Source organism: Equus caballus, chromosome 18 (assembly GCF_041296265.1).
Source record: "Equus caballus isolate H_3958 breed thoroughbred chromosome 18, TB-T2T, whole genome shotgun sequence".
NCBI lineage: Eukaryota > Metazoa > Chordata > Mammalia > Perissodactyla > Equidae > Equus > Equus caballus.
This window is the reverse complement of record NC_091701.1, coordinates 61,459,847-61,476,967: the sequence shown is the minus strand read 5'-3', so window position 1 is coordinate 61,476,967 and position 17,121 is coordinate 61,459,847. Positions and strand designations below refer to the sequence as shown.

Below are 17,121 nucleotides of genomic sequence, written 5' to 3'. Positions count from 1 at the left end.
TTTAGGAGACAATTGGGAAATTTTAAAATTGACCAGCTATCAGATGTTGAGAAATTAATAAATCTGTTAGGTGTGATAATAATATTGCAGTTACATATGGAGATGTTCTTTTCTGATATATCCTCAAGTACTTAGATTAAAATGACATTATATCTGAGATATGCTTAAAGTAAAAGGGGAAGAGAAGAAACAAGTATGGCAAAATATTGATTGTTATTTAAGCTGGATTACAGGTACATAGTGGTTCATGACATTATTTTCTCTATTTCAGCAAACATGTTTTTGTAATAATTCATAAAATAATAAATCACTCTTTCAAAAAATGTGCAATACATATAATTGACAAAGTTTATTATCAAGAAATTTAGTAGGTTTTTAAAAAGACTGCTTTGGTTTTAGAATACTGAAAAATGACAACCCACAACAGGACATATACAAACAAGGATAATTAAAATATTAAATACTATCTGAATTAAAAGACCATAATTCAAATTGTTAGTTGTAATCTTTGTGTCTTATTAGAAGTGTACAGTCACCCTTCATGTAATTCACCCCACCAACTCACGAAGACTACAAAGCCTCACCACAAACTCAACTACACAATTTACAGTAATCAATGCTGAAGTCTTTGTGCTAAGCATGCACTATCCCAGAAAGCACAAAATCGTATTTACAGTGATTTTTTGTATCTCAAGCATTTTGTAAAGTGCGAGCTACAAATATGCTGTATCCTTAAAGAAAAAGGCTTCTAAAGGAAGTATGAGATAGCCATCCAGCACTGCCAAGAGTGGTTATACAACTAACCCAAGGAAACCCGGCAGTACTTTGCTAAATCTGTTTAGTGTAGCAGCCCCCTCCTTTGTAGTTGAGTTCTTAGCTCTTATTATACTACCAGCCGAACATGTATTCCATGGCTTTGGATACAAGACTTTCATCTTTTTTTGGCGTTTGTCTGTCAGAAATAACCTATTAAAAAAACACACACAATTGTTAGGTTATAGTTTCTTCAGTGTCAGTCAATTCTAGAGTTAATGGCTAATTTAAAAGAGCCAAACACTGATATGCATTTGTAGCAATCAACTGTGTATTAAAAGTCTAAAATATGAATTTAGTTAGAACATCCTTATGTTTTTAAGAATGGCAAAATCTTATTCCTTTGGCAAGGCAAATTACATCTGCTCTTTAAATAAGGGAACCAAAGAAACAAATAACACAAAAGCTACAAGAGATGAGGGCACCAAAATATTGGTAAAAAGAAAACAACTAAAGGAAAAATTTTAGGGGAAGTCAAAAGATTAAATTGTCATTACCTGCCCTACAAAAGCACAAGTGTTTTATTTACTGTTTAAAGACCTGTGTCTGCAGTTAGGCAAGTTCAGAACTCCTGGCTAATTAAGTATAAGACAATAACATAACGAATGAGAGTCACAATGCTTCTATCACTCTTTAATGAATACGATGAACTTATCATTCAAACTATTTTGAAATGGTAGCTGGTCAATATGCTTTTGATAACCAAAGCCACTCCAACCTGAGGTTGTTCATTTGTGATGCCATCACATTTAGTCGTCAATTTAATAGGGTTTAAATATCCCCTCGTGCTAGAAATGTTGACAGGAGAAACTTTTTATGTATGCAAATATAACTCAGAAAAAGCTAACCTAACAAACTCTCAAAATGTCTTAAAAATGGCAAAGAAATACTTTTTAAATCTAAGATAACTTTCTAATGAGCCAAACCTCTAATTTTTAAAATAGGAAATTTAAGAATGCGACATTTGTAGGCTTCATCAAGGCAATCACTTCAGTAGGAAATATATAATGGCATACAAATTAATCCAATGAAAAAGTTAAACATACGATCTCTTCAATCTTTAAAGTACTTCCTTCTTATCCAATCCTTAAAATACCTGATAATCGCTAGTAGAAGCTTTGTATGCTGTAGCAAGAGGTCTCATGGTAGAAATCCTAGGAGCACTTCCAGGTTGGGTTGGTGTACCTAAGGTTTTGATTGGTGGTGTAAAGGCAAGAGATGGAGATGATAAAGCACACCTGTCACTGTTTTCCATAACACTCTGGAGAAACAAAGATAAAGAACTTCTCTGTTTATAAACATAATACATATTATCCAATATTACATCCCACTTGCAAAGAAAACTTTACCAAAAAGATGCATACTTCATTTGATCTAATTAACTTTTCAAATAATTTTAGGCTTGATAAAACAATATGTGCTTCTTTGCTAGCGTTTGAGATCTAACACTGAGCCAGAAATCTCACTTCAATGACTTCAAACATCCTGAAGACAACTACAGACTCACAAGAGTAAGAATCTCCTAACACTATGGAAAATCAGCAAGGAAGAAACAGAACTCTTGGGAAAATCTAGGGGGTGGGGGAATCAAAGTTCAATGCTATTTAGTATCCAGTAATGCCGAATTCTCCTCTAGCCTCTGCAAACATCTGTTACAGCACAGTATAAAACTTACACAACTACACAGCGACACTAATGTTGAGAAGAGCAGCCTTGTCTGCTTTGTGCTCTAATGTATGCATACAAGCACCAAGCATAGTGCCTAGTAGGTAGTAGTTCACCTATATCTACTTAAAGAATGATCATGCTGATTTTACAAGCCACGAAGAAAATTTTAAATTATACTTAGTATTGTTTTATAAGTATAGAAATATATAATAATTTTTTAATATTTTAAAACAGAAAAAAGCTTCTGCCATTTAAGTTAACCCTCAGTTACCATTTACGTGAAATTTCATTCAGAAATAGAACCATTTCTTTAAAGTACTCAAAGAATTTGATGTTGCTCTGCACAAGAAAGAATGGGTTACGAGTTAAGAGACCCAGAATCTAGGCCTCACCTTTAACAACTCTGAATAAATTACTTAAGTCCTCTTGGTCTCTTATCTTTATCTGTAAAATGAAGGGGTTAAGATGGATTACCTCTAAATTCTAAAGTCTTGTGACTAAATACCTTTGCCTTACCATTAAAAGAGTACCATAATATCATCACACTTTACAAACTAAGAAAAAGAGGCACAGTGAAGCAGTGACATAACCACCAACGTCAACACTCAGACTTGCGCTCTTAATAGAGATTAAGCTATATTCTTTACATCAGCGATAACTTACTTTATCTATACATGGTTTTACACCAATCATGATGGACTCTCCAAAAATCCTCCCATCTTTGCTTAAGGCTTTCCGGGCCTGCAATTTAGACTGGTAACGAATATGCATCCAATTTCCTGTGTTAGACATCTGCAAAGAATGAAATTGTCTCAAAATATAAAATATATAAAATCTAAACAATGAGTTCCATTAGAAAATAGAAAATAACAACAATAAATCTGCTTCCACTTTTTATTTGATCCCCTGTAAAAAGCTGTACACTGGAATTCACAAAATCCTATTAAACAATAATCTCAATAATTTCAATAATCTCTATGTTGCTCTCAATTCTCTAATCTAAAGAATATGTGGAATACATTCTCTGAAAGTAAAAAGTTATCAAAAGGTAACTGTTTCTATAAAAAGGTCCTATCAACACTTGCTATGAAATTTTTTTAAACTATATTTATCAATCTGATTTTGTGTAGAAATTAAATAAGTCAATCTCTAGTAACAGAAAAAAGATTCGTTATCTATAACTTGTGCAAGGTAAAACAATTTTTTTTAAAAAAACCTCTCGGGGCAGGCCCCATGGCCAAGTGGTTAAGTTCGCGTGCTTGGCTTCAGCGGCCCAGGGTTTCACCGGTTCGCAGATCCTGGGCGCGGCCATGGCACTGCTCATCAGGCCACGCTGAGGTGGCGTCCCACATGCCACAACTAGAAGGACCCACAACTAAAAATATACAACTATGTACCAGGGTCCTTTGGGGAGAAAAAGGAAAAATAAAATCTTTAAAAAAGTGCTCTACAAGCTAAAAAGACTCTAAGAAATCTATAAGTCAGGAACTTCTCCATTTTCCTTTATCCCAAATAAAACAAGCTCAAACTGAAAAACAGTAATATAATATTTGGCATAATCTTTTTTAAGAGACTGAACTATTTAAGAAAAGGGGGGTGGACCCTGAAACTCTCGCTGTCTTGCTTATCTTCTCTCTTTATCAAATACTATGCAACTTTCAGCCTTCCAGACTCCAAAAAAGACATATTCTACAAAAACTTGAAAAAAGAAAGAAAGCCTTTAAGTTTGGGGAAAAGGGACAAAACTCAGCAGCAAAGTTACCCTCAATTCACAGTTTTCTTTCCTCAACCTAAACATTGAAAAGAATTAAACCTTACCACGTGTTTTAAGATATTCCCATATTGTGCAAACTGTAGTAATATATAGGAAGCAGATGCTTGAGGAAACCTGAAAGAAACAGAGTTGTCCAAAGAGTCAACTTCCACAATACAAATGCAAATTACCATACTTGCAAGTGTTTCGAGATAAATTCCCCCCAACTATCTAGAATATTAACAGGAGGTCCTTGATCATCCTGTTTTCCCCTTTAATCAGCTAAATCTATCACTGCCCATCACCCAAAAACGAAGACATTAAAATTAGTTTTGACTCAGCCATTGTTCTACATCCCCAGGTTCCACCTCTGAAATCTCTAAAATTCTACTCTCACTGCCATTATCAGAGTCCTTAGAAAAGAACTATGACGTTGTAGTTCAGTATATAATTTATATTACAAAGAGGGGGTGTGTGTGAAATATTTAACTATACTACAATTTTTAAAAGGAAAAGAATTTTAAATTATATAGAGTCTTATCGTTATACATTTAGCACCACCTGAAAATTCAGGAATTTAGTCCTGAAACAAACCAGTACCAAGATCAATGGTATAAAAACATTTAAAAGGAGGGTTACCAAAATTTTAATAGCCATATATCCATGTACGGGAATTTTAAGTGAATTTTACTTTCTTTCTTACAAAGTTCTGTATGGTTTGAATAGTCTACAATGACACATTATTACTTTTATAGTCAAACAATAAATCTATTTTCAATTTGAAAGTCTAGAGTTTCATTAACCAGTAACTTAAGTTATCTGGAGCTTGGATTAGAACCCTAAAGAAAAAAATCTGAGTCACAAAAATAAATAAGAAACTCCACACATTAAAATCTATATGAGTAAAATAGTCACTGCATTCAGAACTGGAATTTAATGTTTTATAAGTTTGGATATAAGACTTCTAACCCAAATGAGGCAGGGTGCCTATGAAGCAGAGCTAAAGAAAATAAAAATGAGGGGCTGGCTCCGTGGCCAAGTGGTTAAGTTCGTGCGCTCCACTGTGGCGGCCCAGCGTTCGGATCCTGGGCGTGGACATGGCACCACTCATCAGGCCACGTTGAGGCGGCGTCCCACATTCCACAACTAGAAGGACGTGCAACTAAGATATACAACGGTGTACAGCGGGGGTTGGGGGAGATAAAGCAGAAAAAAAAAAAAAGATTGGCAACAGTTGTTAGCCCAGGTGCCAATCTTTAAAAAAAAAAAAAGAAAAGAAAAATGAAATAAAGAAATAATGGTTGCAAGTGAGAGAGGTACTTGAGAAATGCAACATAATTCTAAGACTCTAGGACTAGATCAGTAAAAACATTCCAAAATTCTGTAAAATAATCACCCTAAAACAATGAATGATATTTCATGATGATCCTGAATGAGCGGGAAAAGATTAAATTATCAAAGAAAGACCATATATCATATATTTTAGAAGCACCTCCCTACAAATGATCAAAATAAAATGTTTTATCCCTTAGAAGAAATGGTTCAGTTCTTGCAATTAAACTCATATAGAGGGTTACTAGCACATAAAACCAACAGAAAATAAATAACTGGGAAAGTGTATGTCCTATAAATGAAAAAAAGGACTAGCAGAAGTACTTGAAGTAATTTATCCAACTACTAAGGAAACTTAAAAGTGACAACACTACTACTGAGCCTGAAAAACAGACTTGGTAGTAGACATCCAAGCTCAAAAACATACAGTCATTTCATGGGAGAATACAAAAAGTTAAACACAAAAGAACGACAATGACAACTAAAGTCAAGAAGCCAAAAAAAATCAGCCAGTTCCTGACATGTTGTACAGTAAACATTTATTGAATAGAGGTGCGAATAAATGTGCTTTCAAAGTTCAAAAAAAAAAAAAAAGTCAAGAAGCCAGCCCAAGTGCTACGGATACAGGGCTGGGCGTGGGCTTTCTGGAGAACAATGGAAAGCAGTGATCCTGCCTTTTACCTAAATAGAACCAGCAACACGTAGACTCTCTCTGGAAAGTTACACAAAAAAAAAGATGGCACTTATTACCCTAAAGGGGAGAAAATTTGTAGCTGAGGATAAAAGTGGGAAGGAAAAATTTTCACTGTCTATTGTTATATATGTTTTGAGTTTTTAAATGTTAAATAAATTGAACATATAAATTCCACTAGTATTTACTGCACACTGTTCTTCCTTCAAGGAACTCGTGCTATTTTTTTAATTTTTTACCCTATTACTATATACAGTAAGGTCCAATATCACTATGACATATCATGCTTTCAGAAACAAATCTTACGTAGTAGAGTCTAAACAACAGCAGCTTGAAAAATCAAAAGACCTGGGGTTTTGCTGAAGCTTTACTAATAACTAGATGTAAACCTCTGAATAAATCACAATCTGTCTATGCCTCAGTCTCTTCATCTGTAAACGATGCAATATGATCTCTAAGATGCCTTAAAGTACTTTTTTAAACCTAAAAAATCTATTCAAAATGCATCTAGGACCATCATGAAAAATTTCTATTAATATTCAATATTCTATGACTAGAACGTATCAACTCTGTAATACAGTAGATATGTTATAAATGAAATTCAATTTGTTAGTTCAAAACTGGTTAAGTCCACTAGAAGCAGAGAAATAGCTACTAAAAAGAGAGAAAGGCGCTCTCTAAGTGTAAAGGGGCAACCCTATTCCAATATCCAGTAAATATGCTGAAGAGAAAATAGTTTAAGATGCAAACAGATAAATGATGAAAAACTATAAACAAATATTGAACACTAGTTAATCGTATGCATGATGAACTGTCAGGGTGATAGGTACACAGGTCTGCAACTTACTCTGAAATGTACCAACAACAATACAATGCATTAAAGGAAGGATACATAGATAGATGAAACAAATGTAGCAAACTGTGAACAACAGCAGAATCTAGGTGGTAGGTATATGTGTGTTTGCTGTACAATTCTTTTTTCCCCCTATGTTTGATAATATTCATTATGAAACATTGGGGAGGGAGTATTCTTTTTCAAAAAGGTAAATGATCCTGGGGCTGGCCCCATCGCTGAGTGGTTAAGTTCGCCCACTCTGCTGCAGGTGGTCCAGTGTTTCATTGGTTCGAATCCTGGGCGCGGACATGGCACTGCTCATCAAACCATGCTGAGGCAGCGTCCCACACGCCACAACTAGAAGGACCCACAACGAAGAATATACAACTATGTACTGGAGGGCTTTGGGAAGGAAAAAAATAAAATTTTTTAAAAAAAAAAAAGGTAAATGATCTAGAAACCTTACCCGAATACAGTCACCCAAGTGTCATCGAGGTGATCTTCCGAAGTCAGAGAATCTCCTTGAGTATAAAAAGGATCCAACTGGGCAGGAGATAATGTTGTCTTTCGTGGTTGACCAATGTTTGCTGGACTAAACATACTTTGCCCTACATTAGTACATTTAGTAAGTTAGTTACCAACATAAACATCTTGGTTTATTTCAAATCAAAACTCTTAGTTTCACATGAAAAAGCATATTAAAAGTTGGAAACCACATAAATAGTTCAAAATATCCAACTGTAATCAACTAATTTTATACTACTGTACAAGTTGAGAGGAAGTCATTAATAATTGAGCATAATTTGTGATTTTGCAAATGTTTTATTTTATTATTTATTATAAATTTGCTAAATGTTTTATTAATTTCAGGTTAATCCTATACCAGAAGAACCTCCAGTCAATCTCAAGGACTTCTGTTGGATTCATCTCCCAAACCTACCACTTGCATCATGGTACTTCAGCCTTAAAAATATCCAATAATTGCTCGTTACCCACAGAACAGAATCCAAAAGCCTGGGCCTCCGCAATAGAGTTCTAATCTTATTTTTCCAATATGCACCCAAACAGTACCTAAGCTAGCCCCTAACGTGTGAATGCAGTTTTCTTCTATTCAGATTGTTTCTACCTGAAATGTCTGATTCTGTTCTTTCTTTTCTTATTCTGCACTAACAGTGACCAATTAATGAGTACCTCTACATGTCCAACATACCAAGCTAAACACTTCACGTGTTCATTTTATCTCAGAGGCACTATCCTCTTGAGAAGACACATTTCTGAGAAGCACAGACTATTTTCCTTTCATCTTTGAAGTAGTAATAATGATTTACTCATACAAGAAATATTTTTTTCAGCACTTAAATATGCACCAAGTATCATTCTAGGTATTGAAGATACAGTAGAGAACAAGTTAGACCAAAAAAAACACCTGTCTCTAATGGAGCTTAAATTCTAGTGGAAGAGAGACAAGTAAGTAAATACCTAGTATGCTAGAGAACAGAAAATCCTAAAAAAAAAAAAAGAGAGAGAGAAGGGAGCTAGGGAGTAAGTATGTACATATGTATGTCGAAGGGTTAAATGAAGAAAAGATTTCACTAAGATGTCATTAAAACAAAAACCTGAAGGAGATGGGAGGCAGAATAAGCCAATTATCTGACTAAGTGAATGTTAGGTGGAGAAAAAAGCCAGTACAAAGGCCGTGAGAAAGGACATGACTGGTGTTTGAGGAACAGCAACAAGGCCAGTATTTGCGCAGTGTGGAGGGGCATTTGAGGTCAAAAGCACATGAGCACAGGGAGGTAACAAGATGTCAGATCACGAAGAAAAACTTCGTAAGCCACCATAAAGACTTTGGCTTTTACCTTAAAAGAGTTAGGAAGCCAACGGAAAATTATGAACAAAGGTGACACAACAGGACAGAAATTTTAAATGATAATGAATGGTACTGCTTTATTGAGTACTTCTTACACCATTCTTGACATGTATAATTTTATTTGATCCTAACAATCTTGTAAGATAGGTTCTATTAGTAGCTCCATTTAACAAATTAGGAAACAGGGTGACGTTAAACAACATCCACAAGGGAAGTTAGAATTCCAATCTAGGCAATCCAAATGCAAAGCACGAGCTCTAAAGCAGTCATCCAGCACTCGTGTTTACTCGAGCAGCAGTTCTAAAGTGTAGTCCAGAGACTCCCTCATCCCAGAGGGCTCCCCAAGACCCTCTCACGGGATCAGCCAAGTCAAATCACAACAATTTAAGATTTTCGTATTAATTTAAGGTTTCATTCGTCTTTTTCACTCTCACTCTCTCATGAGTGAACAATGGACTTTTCCAGAAGCTACTTGATGTGAGTCAATTGATTCAGATAGAATACAGAAGCAGATATGAGAATTCAACTATATTGTAAGGCAGACATTAAGATTTGAAAAACATAAAACAATGTCACTCTTTGCAAGAAAATCTTTTCTTATAGAAAATGGTTTTCACTTTAAAAAAGATTATTTATGTTTACATAAAACATTAAGTGAATTAATACATACTTTAAAATGTTCTCAGTTTTAAATTCTAATGCAGTAATTATCAATAGCTGTAATCCAAAAGCTCCTTGGTCTTCAATTTTTAAGAGAGTATTAAGGGCCCTAAAACTAAAAAGTCTGAAAATAAATGCTCTATAGGGCCTTGTACATGATTCACACTCCATGTTTACCAATGTTCTGGACGGTCTCTGCTCAACACATTCTAACTCTATATCTGCTGCCTTGTCACTTCTCCTGAGTTCCCAACTGAGTTGAAAATATCCCTAAGTCATTCTAAAGTGTTTACAGTCAAATGGATTTCTCAAAGTATGCTCTTAAAAAATAAAGTAGATACTCTACAGAGGGGGAAAGAAAAAAACTACTGTGGTAAACGTCTTATGAAAGGTCATAACACTATATTGTCCTGATAGGAGATTTACAATGCACATAAAAGATGCTCAAAGGTTATTCAATAAAGAAATATTTATAACTTCATTCAACTCAAAATTTCCTACGCTATACCAGACCACATTTTACCCTCAGAAAACACATATTTTGGTAAATAATGTGTCAAATAACTCTGGTATGCCTTATAAATGCTTGGCTAACACAAGAATTTATACCCACCAAGCCTATTAGGAAATGAATAATAAAGCTACTATCCAAATCCAAAGCTGAGGTGCAAAAAGGGTTACCAACTGAGTTTTAATTTCCTACTCATGGATAAAGACTGACTTCCTCAGAATCATACAAAAAGTTCTGTTAACAAACAAGCTTATATTCAGTGACCAGTCACGGTGATACACTGTTAACCCACAACAAACAAGGACTGGGCAGTCAAGCTACTCAAGATATAACACTCAAAAGGTCAAAGTAAATTTTAAAAAACCTTAAACAGCCCCCAAAAATTAATTTGGGAGATTACTACTTTATTCTAGATCATGTTCCAACTCAACTGAACTACAAAAAAATAAAGAAAATATCTTTAACGTATAGCAAGAAAAAGGCAGCACAACATCTCACTCTTTGGAAAGCAACATGTAATTGTGTTAGGAGCCCAGCTGTATCGGATTGGATGGCAGATGGCTAGTGCTGCTAGCCCTGAGCCAATCATTCACCTTGGCAGAGAGCACCATGTCGTGGGAAGAGAGTAATAGGCTTTGCAGTCAGTTCACATTGCAGTTCTATTACTCACTGTCATAACTAGAGCAAGTTATTGAGTCTCACTTCCCGAATAATAGAACAAAAATAAAAACAATAACAATATTAATGCTAATGATTGCCAGCATGTATTGAGCACTTAATACTATATACAGGTGTTATTGCAGATTCTTTGCATGTATTCATATTTAATCCTAAAGCAATTCTTTGAGATAGAAACTACCATCTCCGTTCCACATACAAGGAACATAAAGCACAAATGTATATGAAATGCCTATCCAACATAGTTGAAGATTAACTGAGAGAGCATGTTTAAGAAGTTCAAGAAATGTTAGTTTCCATTTTATGAGGCCAGCATTACCGTGATACAAACACAAGAAAAGGAAACTACAGACCAATATCCCTGATGAGTATGGATGCAAAAATTCTCAACAAAGTATTAGCAAACCAAATTCAACAGCACATTAAAAGGATCATACACCATGATCAACCAGAATTTATCCCTGGGATGCAAGGATGGTTCAACATACTCAAATCAATAAACATGATACACCACGATAATAGAATGAAAGACAAAAATTACATGATCACCTCAATAGACACAGAAAAAGCATTTGACAAAATACAACAATTTTTCATGATAAAAATGCTCAATAAATTGGATATAGAAGGAATATACCTCGACATAATAAAGGCCATGTACAACAAGCCTACATCTAACATCATACTCAATGGAGAAAGGTTGAAAGCTTTTCCTCTCAGGAACGACACAAGTGTGCTCACTCAACACTCCTATTCAACAAAGTACTGGAAGCCCCAGCCAGATCAACCAAGCAAGAAAAAAAAAAGGCATCCAAATCAGAAAGAAAGAGGTAAAACTGCCCTTTTTTGCTTATGACATGATATACAGACAATTTTAAAGACTCCACCAAAAAGCTGTTAGAACTAATCAATGGATTCAGTAAAGATGCAGGATACAAAATCAACATAAAGAAATCAGGTCTGTTTCTATACCCTAACAACAAAGTATCGGGAAAAGAAATGAAAAAAATCCCATTTACAATACCATCAAAAACAACAAAATAGTTAGGAATAAATTTAACCAAGGAGGTGAAAGGTTTGTATCCTGAAAACCAAAAGACTTTGATGAAAGAAACTGAAGACACAAACAAATGGAAAGACAACCTGCGCTCATGGATCGGAAGAATTAATATTGCTAAAAAGTCCACACTTCTCAGAGCCATTGACAAAACCATCAACAAGATGAAAAGACAACCTGTCGAATGGGAGAAAATATTTGCAAACCATATATCTGATAGGGTTAAGATCCAACATACACAAGAAACTCATACAACTCAATAGCAAAAAGACAAACAATCCAGTAAGAAATTCGGCAGAGGAACTGAACAGAAATTTTTCTAAAGACATACAAATGGTCAACAGGTACAAAAAAAGATGCTTGACATCACTAATTATCAGTGAAATGCAAATCAAAACCACCATGAGATATCACCTTACACCTTTTAGAATGGCTATCATCAGAAAGATAAGAGATAAGTGTTAGCAAGGATTTGGAGTAAAGGGAATCCTTGTGTACCACTAGTGGAAATATAAATTGGTACAGCCACTATGGACAACAGTACGGAGGTTTCTCAAAAACTTGAAAATAGAACTACCACATAATCCAGCAATCCACTTCTGGGTATATATCCAGAGAAAATGAAACAGGATCTCAAAGAGATATCTGTACTCCCACGTTCACTGCAGCATTATTCACAATAGCAAAGATATGGAAACAATCTAAGTGCTCATCAACAAGATGAATAGATAAAGAAGATGTGGTACATGTATACAATGGATGTTATTCAGCCCTGAGAAAGAAGGAAATCCTGCTATTTGTGACAATATGGATGGACTTTGAGGGCGTGATGTTCATGATGTTAAGTGAAAAAGAAGTCAGACACAGAAAGACAAATACTGTAGGATCTCACTCATATGTGGAACGTAAAAAAAGCCAAACTCGTAGAAACAGAGAGTAGAGTGATGGTTACTAAGGGCTGGGGGATGGGAGATATGGGGAGTTGTTGGTCAAATGGTACAAATTTCCAGGCATAAGATGAATAAGTTTGGGGGATCTAAAGTACAGCATGGTGATTGTTAATAATACTGGATTATACACTTGAAAGATGCTAAGAGAGTAGATCTTAAATATTCTCACCATGATTATGTGACATGACAGAGGTGTTAGCTAACGTTATGGTCATTTGCAATATGTAAGTGTATCAAACAACACATTGCATACCTTAAACTTACATAATGTTTTATGTCAATTATACGTCGATAAACCTATAATAAATGTTTGTTTACTTTAGTTATTATATCCATAAATTAACTTGTAACACAAGACTCACTTGTTATTCCAAGAATTAAATGGAATACTAGATAGACAAGAACTCACAAAAAGAACTGCCTTAACAATATATAACTTCAATATAAATAATGCACTTGGTACAATTACTCTTTTGCATCAACACCACAAATATATTCAGAGTCAAGTCTAAAAGACTTCTTAGGAATGACATCCATCTTTTGCCTCCAAACAGTACCAAACTAAAACTGCACCCTCAATAGGATCAAAAGTTAAAGGTATCACAAGTAAAAACTACAATGCAACAATGTGATTCTAACTAAGAGAAAAAAAATATGGTCACCAAAAGATTTCAAAATTCTTAACTCTTTAAGTATGCCATACGACTTAGATACCTTTACTTCATTTGGACTCAAATTTAGAAACCACAATTAATCTAATCTTTTAATGTAGCCTTTGCTTAAAAAAAAAACACATTTCAAATCATCTCAGATCTATTAGGCTTATTAAAGGATCTATTTAATTCAGAACACTATCCTAGACCCTACTAGAAAACAAAGAAAGATGCTCAAGACTGATTCGTTATGTTCAGTCATCAAGTAACCAAGCCAAAAAATATTTAGAAGACAGAAAGCTTGAGAAAGGAATATTGAAATATTTTTATAAAAGCAATCAAGCAAGGAAGATATTCAACAATTATTAAACTCTAGGGAACACAAAAAGGTATATAAGAAGGAAACGGAATCCCAGTATATTACATGGCTCAGTCTGATAGATTTATCTGACTTTTAAAACTGAGTTCATGCTTAAAAAAAAAAAACAAAATAAATAACTGAAAAGAACATCAAACTGCATACATGCTATAATACATTTAACAATTATTCTTTTTCCTCATCATCACAAATATATTTAATAGGTACAACACAATTCTAAAATGAGGCTGATTTAAAATGAAACACTCCACTTTGACAAGTGTATACTTATCGACTACCCCTTTAGTAAATAAACAGAAGCGCACAAAACATACTCTTAAACAAATTCAGTTCTTACTACAAAGACATGCCTTTAACACATAAAAGATAGTAAAGGCATTTTAGTATAAAATCTGAAGCCAATTCAAATTTTTTATGCTCTGTATTACCATTAAGAAGGTACAATTTAGTTATGCTACATCATGTAATAACCTTCAAGCAAGAAATTAAATGAAGGCTCAAAACAAGACAACCATTATGACCTTTAAAAATAAAACAAATCAAAATTAAGTCTCAAACGAATAAGCAATCTAATTTTTGCCCTGTCAACTACTCTGCAAAACATAATTACTTATACATAGTCTAAAACTATTTACATAACCCTAGCATAATTCCACCCCACCGTGTTAATGTTTAATTGCTCCGATGATTTTACTTCCTTTCAATCAGACTTCTGGTACCCACATGCTATGCTTTATAAGATGAAAATAAAAAATGTGCCTAGCAAACCACACCAGATTGGACTGTAATGTGTCTCCCTTGGTAAATCACTACTCAAACACTCTTCATAAGATCAGATTAAAGTGGAGGGCAAAAGACCTTATTATGCTTTATGAAAATGTCTTCAATTCAAGAACAGATTCAATTATTTCAAAAGAGACTACCAACCTAAAGGAAAACAAAAGATAAAAAGAGCGGCAAATTTGAAACAGTTACATGGCATAGAAACTTGGAAAAAAGAGGTTCCTGGCAGTGGTACCTTCTTACCATGAAACAAAGTAGCATATTGTGTAACAAAGAATTTGGCCTCAGCCAAAAGAGAGGTCTGGCCTTTGTCAGGTTCCTTGGAAGCTAACCTCTAAACCCTAGGAATTCCTCCAGCCACAGGAATGTTTCTGTTATTCAGGGCAGGACCCCTCAAGTGCACCTGTTTACAATAACAAGATAACTCATGGTGGGGGCAGGTCACACCATAAAGACCAAGCCATCTGACAAAAACATTGCAGCTTTAAGCCACATGATACCATCTCACGTCTGGGCAGGGGAGAGGACTAGAGACTGAGTTTAGCCACTTGATTAATGATTCAATCAATCATGTTTACATAATGAAACTCCTATAAAAACTTTGGACATGGAGGCTCCAGAGAGCTTCCATAGTTGGCAATACTCTATGTGTATCAATGCCAGGAAGGTAACATGTCATGGAAGCTTCGTGTTTGAAACCCTCCCACACTTCGCCCTGAGCATGTTTCTTTGGCTCTAATTTGTACCCTTTTGCTATAATAAAACTTTAACCATAAATATAGCACTTTCAGAGGGTTCTGAATCTTTCTAGTGAATTATCAAACCTTAGGGCAGGTTTGGAAACCCCTGAATCTGTAGTCAGCTGGTCTGAAGTGAGGGGGCCCTGGGGATCGCCAAACCCGCAGCTGGCCTCTGAAATAAGGGCAATCTTGTGGGAGCTGTTTCCTAAGACTTTTTAGTTTGACAAACTCATTGTACCCAAAAGAATATTGAACAATGGATACAACATCCAATCAAACATGAATGAAGACTCGTATTCATCTCTACTCCCTGTCAGACACCCAATGACAGTCATTCTAGAAAGTCTCAGGTTTTGGAGACCACAGGAATTGTGAAGGAGGCTGCTGGCTGAAGTCAAGGAAAACTAGTTTAAAGTGTGTAAAATAAGGGATGAGATGGCAGGCCCCTCCTTGTCTCAGGCAGCCAGATGACTGTCACTCAGCCACTGAAATCCCCCAAGAAACCACGGATTTCGTCTCTGAGGAAAAAATATTAAATGGCTCAAGACTCAATGAATCCAGTCACAGTAGAGTACAATTATAAGGAGACTGATTAAGTGAAAATCTGCCCACTACAAAGGAGACTTCTCCCTTTCTAGATTCAGAACACCAGCTTAGAAATTAACACTGAATATTAAAGCACTCTTCTTTGGGAAAATTTAAAAGAAAAAAGGACCTACATATGTTGAAAACAGAGATTTTCCCCAAAAAATCTAGCTAACTGTCCAATCCCCTTAAAGTGAAGCCCAATAAGAGACAAAACAGCCTCTCCGCACCAATTTCCCCCTTCCTGCCAACACTGATCCACATACACGCAGAGATTCCAAGTAGCTTCTCAGCGCCTCACTCAAGAAATAAATATGCCTCCACCAAGAAAGACAGAAGAGGTGGAAAAAAGAAAAAATAAAAACTAGAAGGAAATAGACAATATGAGTAGCAATAAAAACGGCCAACATCAATCTCATTGATAATATATTTTACCCATGAAACAAGAACAGGATGCTACATTTTTAAGTACATTCAGAGAATAACAAAAAAAAAGGTTCTTGGAAATTAAACGGCAAAATAAAAAACTACTACCAGAGTTGGAAATTGAGAATGAGAACATCTCTCAGAAAGTACAATACATATACAAAAGACAAAGAAAGGGAGAAAAAGTAGAAAATTGGAAATCTCCAGTGCTCACAAACAAGAAATTCCAGCAAGAGAGAATAGAGAAAACAGAGGGAGAGCAATCATCAAATAAATACAGGGAAGTTTCCCACAACTGAAGGCAAGTGTCTTGATCTAAAGGATCTAGCAATTAATTCCCCAGTAAAACAAATGAAAAAGTCCCACACCAAGACACATTTGTGAAACTGAGAACACTAACCATACAGAGATCTTAAATTTTTCAAAACCAGGCCACATACAAAGACTCAGGAATCATCAATGCAAATGACTTCAATGGAACACTAGAAGCTAGCAGACAATGGAATGATGTCTCCAAAATTCTGACCTAAAATACTACACACAGCCAAACTAGCAATCCAGGATGAAGACAGAAAAAATGTGTTTCAGACATGAGGTCCTAAATTTCACTTCCCATGCAAGCTTTCCTAGAAAGCTACCCAAATATGTTCTTCACCAAAATGAGTAAATAAACTAAGAAAGAAGAAAACAGATTGTCTAGGAAAAATAGCTCAACTCTAGAAACTTGTTAAGGCAAG

General features: G+C 35.1%; 1 protein-coding gene across 5 annotated transcripts in view; it reads right to left on the bottom strand.

The window, feature by feature from the left end:
* Nucleotides 1-325: 325 nt before the first annotated feature.
* NUP35 (nucleoporin 35) overlaps nucleotides 326-17,121 on the bottom strand; it is a 43,240-nt gene continuing 26,444 nt past the window's right edge. For 4 of the 5 annotated variants that reach the window (XM_023621971.2, XM_014732230.3, XM_070240591.1 and 1 more), the window contains 5 exons: nucleotides 7,559-7,700; nucleotides 4,300-4,369; nucleotides 3,145-3,273; nucleotides 1,910-2,074; nucleotides 326-966 (listed from right to left, as the gene is read on the bottom strand). In XM_023621971.2, coding sequence (XP_023477739.1) covers nucleotides 889-966; nucleotides 1,910-2,074; nucleotides 3,145-3,273; nucleotides 4,300-4,369; nucleotides 7,559-7,700 — 584 coding nt within the window. In that variant the 3' untranslated portion in view covers nucleotides 326-888. 5 annotated transcript variants of the gene reach the window in all.